The 10,673-nt window shown below is 41.7% G+C and overlaps 1 protein-coding gene across 1 annotated transcript; it reads right to left on the bottom strand.

The window, feature by feature from the left end:
* Positions 1 to 7,645, bottom strand: adamts1 (ADAM metallopeptidase with thrombospondin type 1 motif, 1). The gene is made up of 8 exons (XM_084400363.1): positions 6,803 to 7,645; positions 5,105 to 5,445; positions 4,893 to 5,025; positions 3,557 to 4,014; positions 3,288 to 3,474; positions 3,025 to 3,203; positions 2,234 to 2,409; positions 1 to 1,800 (listed from the first exon to the last, which is right to left on the bottom strand). The coding sequence occupies exons 1-8, from the start codon at positions 7,386 to 7,388 to the stop codon at positions 1,086 to 1,088; spliced, it is 2,775 nt and encodes a 924-aa protein (XP_084256489.1). The 5' UTR covers positions 7,389 to 7,645; the 3' UTR covers positions 1 to 1,085.
* Between the last annotated feature and the right edge of the window lie 3,028 nt (positions 7,646 to 10,673).

Genomic DNA, 10,673 nt, shown 5'->3' with positions numbered 1-10,673 from the left:
TCAGTTTTTGATCCACAAATCAATGTGATACTTTATTCATAAACCTAAGATCATAGATATCGTATAAATACTTTAATATAATCTACATCCTTCAGTTATTTCAAAAACAACAATAATAATAACAACAAATAGAAATACAATATTTATCAAAAAAAAAAGCAACAAGATTATATTAAATGGGCTGTACAAAAATAAATAACGTTTGGATATTCTATACAAAAAGACAAACCTCATTACAAAGACACCTTCTCAGAAGGCAGGAGAGGATTACTTATGAAGTAGTAGTAGGAGAGAAGTCCCTCACCATATCTCCACAGACACAATCACACAGAACTAACCCACACACACATTAAAAAACACACACAAACACACTCTCTCCTCAGGTGTAGAACCTATGCTCTTTGGTCACCCTCCCCCTTCAAAAATATGATCCCTCTTGATCGGGTATGGCTTTGCAAAATGCTGAAAATATCAAACTAGGAAGCTAAACGTAAGGCTAATGTGCATTGTTAAACTTAGTTATGAGGAAATGCATAATACCTGTTGTGGTGTTTGATTAGCAGCATGTGTGCCTAGCTGAGGTGAGATATGGCGTTGATTTTGGCAAGAAAAATGCATTTGTTAAATATGTGCTTTGAGCCAAAGTGTGCAACTTTTAAACGGAGAACCACTAGAGGGCGTTTTATTGAAAACACCACTACTAATGAACTCTTCTGTCTCAGTACTGCTCTAGACCCTGGTTAAAGACAATATATGCTCTCTTGTGACAACTTAAACCTATCTGTCTAGTCCAGCTCAGACAGACGGTACAAATGCATAGCTGTTTTATGCACCCGTTCATTAATCATCCATCATACACACCCATGCACACTCAAAAATCTAACATGCATGACATCAGCATCCAAAGCAGCAGAGGTGTTCGTATTCTCATCCTCCATCACAGCTGTCAAGACACAGCTTAGTACCCAGTGTTGGATGGGTGGGATTTGACACACTGGAAGAAGTTTGGTTGCAGTCTCAGACCCTTTGAATCAAAAGACCTGTGTTTGTCGGCACCAACTTGCAAGGTTGTTAAGTGTTCAGTTTCAACAGGGAGTCATGTTGCACAAATCCAGGAGAGGTCGTGGCCGATCTTTTGCGTTGCAGCTCTCGTTAGGCAAAGTGCGATTATCGTGTCCGATGCAACGCAATGGACGCTTGCGGAAGCCTCTTCCACATGTTTTTGAACAATCGGACCACTCCCCGAGGAGCCAGGATGGGCAAGCCTGAAGAGCACAGGGTTGTGATGACGCAGGGCGCAGCTCTTCAGGACAGTCTTTTGACTGACGTCCATAAGCATCAATGCAAAGAACGTCCCTCTTCTGGATCCCACTTCCACAAGTCTGCGAACAGGGTCCCCACTCACGTAGGACCCATTCGGCATCGCCTGCTACGCTAATGGCGTTAATGGACGCCCGGTTTGACCCACTTGGACGTGGAGCGAAGTAGCTGTACTTTACGCGAGGTCTTGGGGAGTCACCGACTGACAACACCTGGATAGTAAGAGCCTCAGGTAAGGGAGCGAAGCTTCGGAGACGCTCTAGTAGTGCAGAGGAACCGCTGTATCGCAGAAGCGCGCCTTTCAGAGAGATGTCAGTCTCTAAAGTCATCAGCTTAAAGTCGCCATTCAGTAGGTATGTGCCATCTTGCCGACGAACGGCTAGGTAGCTATTGTCGTGCCGGCGGCCTCCGGGAGAGCGCTGCTTAACGTCTAGGTGCGTGGCGCCAGCTGGAATCGTCACTATATCTTGGTAGCCCGGTCTAAAGTGCAGAAACAAGCAAAGGTTAGTATAAACAGAAATCTGAGGAGGTGTGTTGGAAAACTTAAACTATCCAGCAAGCAATAGCCGTAATTTCACTGACTAGGTTAACTATAGACCCGATATAGTCCGGCTATGAGTAACCAAAATAACCTTGAATTTGGTTACATGTTGTTTTTGCCAAAATAACTTGCAAGATGTATGATATTCCATCATGTAAGCAAAGTAAACATTTCTTCACTCATTTAATTTCTTTATCTAATTGATGACTAGTCTATTCTTGGGCGATGGTTTAGAAGTTTATAAAATTTTCACTGACAGCCCAAATTTTGCTTTGTTTTAGCCTAGACGTCTGGGCTGTGTTTGGACAGCTATTAGACGTCTTTTAAACGCAAAATTGCTTGCTGGGAACTGGTAACAGGTTGAGGACTTACATGGAACGTTCCATTGATCCAGAAACTTTTTTGCAAGTAGATCCGTCTCCTCCACAGATGCCGCACTTGTCGAAACGTTTGTTGGAGCCAATGACCCGATCACAACCGGCCTTCACACACTGGCCTTGGACACAGACTGAGGTTGAATCTGGAGTGCATGGTGTTCCATCGGCAACCTGAAAGCATTGGAGTAGGGGTGTCACAATACAAAAAGGCAACAATATGTATCATGGATAGTTCACCCAGAAAAAATATGACTGTGTGAGAAACAAATTCAAGTTTTCAGAGTTTTAGTGTCAGTACTACATTAAACTACTGTATATAATGTTGAATATAATGTATAATAATGCAATGGTGGAATATTTGTGTGTCCTGATAATGCCAAATGTCTGATGTTACCAGTAAAAAGTGGCCTACATTAATTTTAAATATATCTAGGTCAAGCATATTCGTCTAAAATAATTCTGTATTTTCAGCTTCAGCATCATAAATATTTTTATTCTGGTGTCTCTATTGTCCTGTGCTTTGGGTTTCCAGCACCAAGTCCAAGCCTATTCATTTACACCCACAATGTAATATTAAATTTAGCATTTTAATCAACAATTTATCATATGTCTTGGAGTATCGCAATAATATCGTATCGTGAGTTCAGTATCGTGTTATGTATCAAATCGTGACATGAGGGTATCGTTACACCCCTACGTTGGAGGGAACCTCGGATTACACACTGGCCTTGCCTCCACCAAACCATTATTGGATCAAATCTTGATCAGGGTAATAGAGACACTCACCTTTGGCTTCAGAATGAAGAAGTACCCGGTTCCCTTTGCCCGGCACACCAACTTGCAGCGGTCCTTAGGAGAGACTCCCGCATACTTCGGCACCCACTCGACACCGTCTCCTGAGCCGAATGACACCTGAGAGGAGATGTCATTGTGGGCCAAACACTGTTCCTCACGGAAGGTCAAACCTGTGCAAACAAATACAGTTGAGTATAAAGCAGCATGCATCTGGTTGCATTGGTTGCAGGAACAGTGACAAGACCATCCCTTACCATTGCTATCAGGGCAGGTCTCGGTGTTGCAGGAGCGGTATTGAATCCTCTTGCCCTCACAGTATTTCCCTCCATTTTTGGGTTGGGGATCGTCACAGTCCCTAAAAGAGTATTGCACACCTCCTCCACAGGTACGTGAGCAATCTCCCCAAGTTCCCCAGGTTCCCCATCCGCCATTGACTGGAGTCTTTAAAAGAAACAAGACATTGTCAGTAACAAATCAGAATTACACTATTTCTGTCAACAAATGGTAACCATATGGTGTTTACCTGATATCTGGCAGCTTCAGCCTTGCTCAAACATCGTCCTGCCATACAGTAGCTGTCAGACCCGCAAGACGTCCCATCGGCCCACGGAAAGTTCTTGGTTTGGCAGACCAGGAGTCCATTTGAAGTTGTGACGGTGCACCAAAGTGCAGCGCAAGTGGTGCTCAGATCAGGACAGTGCTGGGACTCGTCTCCAAATGTGAGACGGCACTGTCTGTCGGCATCGTAAACCAAACCTGGCAGAGCCTGGGGCAACTGCTGAGGCTTCTGGGGCTTGTCCAGTAAACACTGACCATGGCCATTATCCAGGAATGATGTGACCATCACGGCACTGCAAGGAGACCAGGGCTGAAGCTGGTCCAGATTTGACAAGGTCGAGGCCATCATGTGGGCGCTCCACTGGTCGCCATTAACACTGGCACACTGTTTGGCATCGTCATGCGGCATGTTGAACACGTGACCTACAGGAGAAATCATTATTGACATTATTGATCAATCATTATTGACAAATCATTATTGACTACACAATTGAATACACTTGTTCTACACCAGTTTTTTATCAAACGGTTAGTTCCAGTCGTTGATTCTGATTGGTCAATAGCTGTGTTTGAATCACGATAAAACACGACCGCTTCACCCAATAGTTCTATGTATCACTACACAACACCCCAAGCGACCACTCTTAGCCACGTAAACATATTGTTTGTTCTCATTGATATTGTTCATTGAAGCTTATAGAGTATTGTGAGAGATCGTAGTAAGCGAGTGTACCTGCATTTACAGTAGATCTAGCATTTTCCTTCAGGTCTGTCCTATATTCGTAATAAACCATCCTTTTGGATGTCCGCTGCGATATCTTGTCCTTTTAACAGTTAAGGGGTTTTCCCGCGTCCGACACGCTAGTCATTTGTCAGTTGCGTCTTGCTTCCCCGTGTTCACAAGTTTCATTCTTTTCAATATAAAAGTCTTCTTCTACTGACTGACTCACTCATATAGACAGTCTTTGCCGCCATCTAAAGGCGAAATATGTAACTTCTGTTACTGTTCACGGTCAGGGACTATTTTTTTCCAGCGGAAGGAAGGCTTTTAGTGGTTTTACTTCATGAAATCTGCATTTATATATTTTTTGGGGCTTTAATATTTGTATTGTGTGGTAACCGTTTTATAAAAGCAATAAGGTACTCATGGCTAGTGGTGTATCGTGAATAAGTCACGGCTGAAGGGGTTACTCTGCTTCACGTCGAGCCTAACAACGCCCTTCAGCCGTGACTTATTCACAGTACAGCACTAGCCTCGAGTACCTTATTGCTTACATATAGAAACATGGGGATGTACCTACCAAGCTCATGTGCTACGGTGAAGGATGCCTGCAGGCCGTCATCTTCAACAATGGAGCAACTCCGATCAGGATCGCACACGGTTCCCACATCCGCCATCCCCAGAGTGTCACAAGAATGAGCTCCACAAAGATCCTGCACAATTCACAAATATGAGCCATGGCACATAATATACTCAGATGAAACCAGGTGTGGAATATTAAGTGAGATTTACCTGTCTGGTGAACAGCACTGCAGTGTCGTAGTGCTCCGGGTCCCGGTCACTTGATGGGTTGTGCTGCTTTTGCCACTGGCAGAAGTTCCTAAGGGTAAGCGCCGCATTGGTGGACACCTGGGGGCCGTGCTCTTCATCATACACAACCAGCAGCTTCACAACTGCCAGAGTGATTGAGTTATGAATGGTAGGGTGTCGATACAGACGGGACGCCACCGCCATGATGGTCAGAAGATAAGGTTTGAGCCCAGCTCCATGAAACTCTGCCATTGACTGGTCTGCCACAATCATGATCTCCAAATAACGAGGAGTGGACACAAAGCGACGGGATCTGTGGTGTGCTGGAGGAAAAGGAAGACATATTCATATTCATATTTAATCATCTTCAGTCTTAGGGCACTCTTTTTTAAAAACCTCATGAAATTACTTTTCCCATGTTGATGATCAAAAGCATGGTCTTTTCTTTATGTGAACTTGATTTACATCGTACAATCGCCCTAGTTTGATCACAATTTCCTACTTCCTATTGCTAGTTGGTGTCAGGTGATATTAAGGGGAGGGACATTCTCATTCCAGAGTGCATTTTATTGGACATACATTTATATATGCCTGTGAGTGCAAGGTGATGTCATCAATAATTTTGGTCTGTTTAACTGAAATCGAAAGACATGTTTAGATGCTAAATGTACTTTTAGGAGTACACTTCCAAAAAGATTCCAAAATAGTTTTTTTTTTTTTTTTTTTTTTTTTTGCAGTGATGCCATTGAAGTACCTTCTTTCTTTGTATAAAGAACATTTTAATAATCTAAAGGACTGTTTTTCACTGTTTGTGCAGTGGAAATGTTCCATTACTGTTAAATGTTTTCTTAATAGAAACATCAATGCCAAAAAAGAGTGTGCATATACGCGCCAGAATGCTAATAAACATAAATGCAATTTTATTGCAAAAAATTAAGTGAGATGTGATGGTGTCTAATAACCTAATAACTAGAAAGAGAGAGAGAGAGAGAGAGAGAGAGAGAGAGAGAGAGAGAGAGAGAGAGAGAGAGAGAGAACTGTGTCCTTAAAAAGATGGAAAGCTATTGGGAGTTAATGCTTGCTTGCTTCTTTATTTGACTAAGCTTCTGCTCCGCCCTGCTAATAACCTCTCCAAAACTTGCGCACTTTCACGAGAAACGTTGGCGGAAATACAAGTCCTCCGGTGCGGATCTGCGCAACATGCGGTACCAGGAGGAGAACTTCCACGTCTCTCCAACCCAAGCCCATTCTCTCCCCAGTCCCACCTCCCACCTCCCCCAACCCACGTCCCCTTCCCTCCTCCTGCGTATGTGGAGAGATTTCTACCCTCTCCAAGTTAACCCTCGCCTCGCTTTTTTTGGAGAAGGCTCTTATGAAGAGCACTTTAGAAAAACGCGTATTCTTTAAGACTTGCATCTGTGCAAATAGCAATCGACTTTTACGCGATTTGGCGCGTAAAAGGTTAAGGCAGACGCAGGACTTTTAAACCTGCTTAATTCGCTCCTCATGCGCCAGCGCGCGCCGAATGACGCGGAGTCACCGAGTTTATTCGGGTTACCGGAGGCGTGCATGAAATATTACCGGAAAATCATCTCAGTCTCTCAATAATAGCCTAATAAACGTCTGTAGTATAGATACAAGATAGATTAAAAAAATGAAGTTTTATTCTGCAATATTTACCTTTAGACTCAGATGGCTCTGTATCGGATTTGGTTGCGAATGGTTTCTCGGAGACCCGTTCCTCCTCCTCGTTCACCCCACACTTAGACCCGTTCTCCTCAGCCAACAACCCCCGTTTTCTCCTGCGGATGATATGGATGTCTCCATCTGAAGCCTGTCCGGTGGTGTTTTCGGGTTGAATGAAGTATTCTTCGCCCCCGACATAGAAACCGCCCCGCAGTCCATTGCACAGATTGATCGCCGCAGCGGAAAGTTCTTCTCCGTTCACGGACCCCGAGAAGAAGCACCGCGCCTGTCCCGCGCTGTCAAACTCCTCGGACTCCGGTTTCCCCACCATCTGGAACACAAACCCAGGCGCTAAAAAGGTCTGATCCGGTTCCAGCACCAACTCCATCCGATTTCCAAAGACGTCCAAGCGATAGATGCGTTTCTCGGATTCCTTTTCCCGTGCTTCTGCTGAATGGGTCGGTTCGGTGCCGTGCGAGTCGAGCCGAACCGGCACCACCGTGCTCTCCTCCCACACGCTCTGCGCCGCGTTTACGCACAGGGCTGCAACCAAACCCAGAATGACGCGCAAAAAAGACATTATATTCCTGTTGGGTGAAAGACAAATAAAACGATGCACCCGATGGAAATCCTTACAAAGTTTTAGTTCTTTTGAGAATTTGACTCCCGAATCACCAGAAAACTGCAATAGGTACCAATCCAGAGCTTCAAATGGAAATAAATAAAATAATAAGTCTCTAGCAGCAGTTGAAAACAAGACGAGTCTTAAAAACCATCAAAAGTGGAGAGTTTCCCTCACTGTCTCCTGGAGTTTCAGCTCTTTCTCTCCTTCTGTCTGAGAAGTGAGAAGCGTCTCTCTATATATGCTCCCGTGCAGGACCACCCCTTTCCTGAAGCCCCTTTGATCCACACTGAACCCGAAGCTAGTGCGTAACAGAGTGCTGGAGCTCAGCCACAATCATCAATCATCACAGGACAACACTTCAGTTCTGACCCTTTTATTACTCATTCGAAATCTTTATCTGTCTATCTGCATTTACACGACTTTTAGAGTCCATTCATATTCTGAGAGAATGAAGTGCACTAATATGACAGTTTTGTCTCTAAGAGTGAAGACAAAAAAATATATATGTTCTAAGTACATATTCATGAAAGTAGCCTACTGAATGTTTTCTGAACGTTCTAAACTTCCAGGTTTTTAAATGTTTAAATTCGAACGTTACATTCTAAAGTATCACTCGGCAAACAGTTACTTTTGAATGGTCTCTGAACGTTCTAAAACAAATAGTAACTTTCAAAATGTTAGTTGTAACATTTCAATGTAACATTTGAAACGTCCAACAAGAGAAAAACGACTTCGAACGAACGTTTCTGGAAGAACGTTTGTTCATAACTTTGAGAGAACTCCTGACAGAAGCCGGGCCGCGGTGCTGTTAAGGTGGACCGGCTCCTCTCCTCCAGAAACGCTTCTTGTGTCGGGCAGGAACTCCATCCAAAATTAATTATGTGCGGATTATGGCTCCCGCCTCACAGTGTCGGAGGAAATAGTTTGTGTCTTGTGTTTAATGGGCCAAATTTAATTTAAGCGGTCGGTGACCTTCTGAAAGAAAGTGTCCTGCATGCCGTCCGAGAACAAACCCAAAGTGTTCTGAATGAATGAACCACAATGGATATCAAATGTGGACTTACTGAAAATGAAGATTCACCGGCATTATAGAATAAAACTTTACATTTCATTGTTCTAAAGCATATGCTTCAGACATTATGCTTACATTAAACATTTATGCAGAGTATCTGACTTTGAGTGACATATAGGCAACAATACGTTCATTTATGCGTGCATATGCAACTTATTATGAACTCATAAATAGTTTTCAGTCAATCCTCAAGTCCATAGAGTTGAAAGTCCACCTTAAATGCTTTTAGTGTCATTTGGAAGTTCAGTGTAAATCCAGCAGAGAGCAGCAGAACACAACAGTTCATTCACTCTTGCTGCAACCGAGAGAGTCATAATGTGGAAATATATTTTTAAATACATTTTTTAAAGAGTAGGCCTATAAGTAGGTCTCTAAATTAATATCAGATAATAAAATTGCATCTATGATAATTGTACAGGTATAAAAATAGTTTAAGAAGAAAGGATAACATTACACACTGTATAGGTTAAACACCCATTTTACAATATATATATTTTTTATTATTAATTTGGAAAGAATTATAATTAAAACACGATATAAGAATGTAAATGGTGCGGTTTTCTGTTAATGTTAATGTTCAGTTTTCTGTGTTTAATGTATTTACAGTAATGTTATGTCCAGCAGACAGCAGGTGGCGCTCCAGCATCATTTATGATCAGCAGCAAAAACTAGTGTAGAATTATAGTGCAAGTGTTTTTTATTTTTTTGATTGAACAATATGTCAATATGACAAACAACATGGAAACCAAAATACATAACTACACTTTTATTACTTTTGTAGTCATGTTCTTTTATTGTAGTGCAAGTGTTTCGGCGCTACAAAGGCAGTGACGTCACTGCTTTATAGAGTTCACGCTCGTGCACAATTATGCGGATTTTAAAATAAATGCTGTTGTTACTAACCTTATTGGCGACGTGTGTGTGTGTGTGTGTGTGTGTGTGTGTGCACAGCGAGATTAAACACTCTGTAATAAATACTCAGGAGTGACACCCTATTTAACTACAGAACGTGGTCTAACTGAAGCGGAAGTGATGTCAGAGGAAATGTTATTGATCCTTTATGGATCAGGAGACTTATGGAGTTCTTCTCTGTGGGTTTCATGACACGTTTCAAGGTGTTTCTCCAGAAATCCATTAGGAGAAATAAAAACAGCGAAACGAGTCAATCTTCATCCAGATTTAAAAGCAGCTCAGATCATTTGATGAGAAATGTTGAGATCTGAGAGTTGATATTGATATTTTATTGCAGACTTCAGTGCAGTTTGTTCTGAAAGCAGTGATTAAGCAGTTTCATCCAGTAGTGGTGACTAGTAAAACAACGCTAAAAGAGAGTATATAGTCTGTAACAATGTTTGTGGAGTAATTCGCCATCAGTTTATTATTTATTATCAAGTATTATCAAGTATCAAGATTTATTATCAAGATGATTCTGCTTTAGTGAACCTTTACTGGATTTCTTGACTGGAGTGAGAAATCAAATCTCCTCTTAAAGGCCTCCAGATCTAAGGAGATAGTTATTGATTGAGAGTGAGAGAGCAGAATATAACACATCCTACACTCATTAATGGGGAACAAATTCAATTAGTAACAAATTATAAATACCTCTGCATAGTTTTGGATCATAAACTCAAATTAGACTGATTATATAAGTAAGAATACACAACAGAGGTCGTATTTCTTAAAGAAACGACTGTCTTTAATGTCCATAGCAGAGTGCTTATGATGTTTTATGGAGCTTTTATTGAAAGCGTTTCTGTTTGAGTTGCTCATATGATAATGCGTCAGAGGCTCAGAAGAAAAGAGAAGAGAAGTAGTAACAATGACAGGCAAACTGTTGGGAATTAAGTTAACAAGTATAGTGAGTATAAAGAGAGAGTGCAGAATAAAGCTAACATTATTGTGAATGATACGAGGCATCCCTTATATTATGCTTTTGGATTATTGCCATATGGCCGACGCTATACTTTTATATTTTATATTTTTTAATTCTTCGTCTAGTCTTGATTGATGGTCAGTTGGTCTGGTTATCCTAAATTAGATTTATTTGCTTTAAATTATTGTTTGTATATGCCAACTGTCTGTTTTCTTAATAAAAACTGATCATATGTTGTTTTTGTGCTTATTGATCTGTAATCTCTGATTTAAAGCAGCTTTTTTGTGTGTGTGTG

Source organism: Rutilus rutilus (assembly GCF_951802725.1).
Source record: "Rutilus rutilus genome assembly, chromosome: 2".
Taxonomy (NCBI): domain Eukaryota; kingdom Metazoa; phylum Chordata; class Actinopteri; order Cypriniformes; family Leuciscidae; genus Rutilus; species Rutilus rutilus.
Note: the sequence above shows the minus strand (reverse complement) of the source record. Positions and strands in the feature narration are given on the sequence as shown.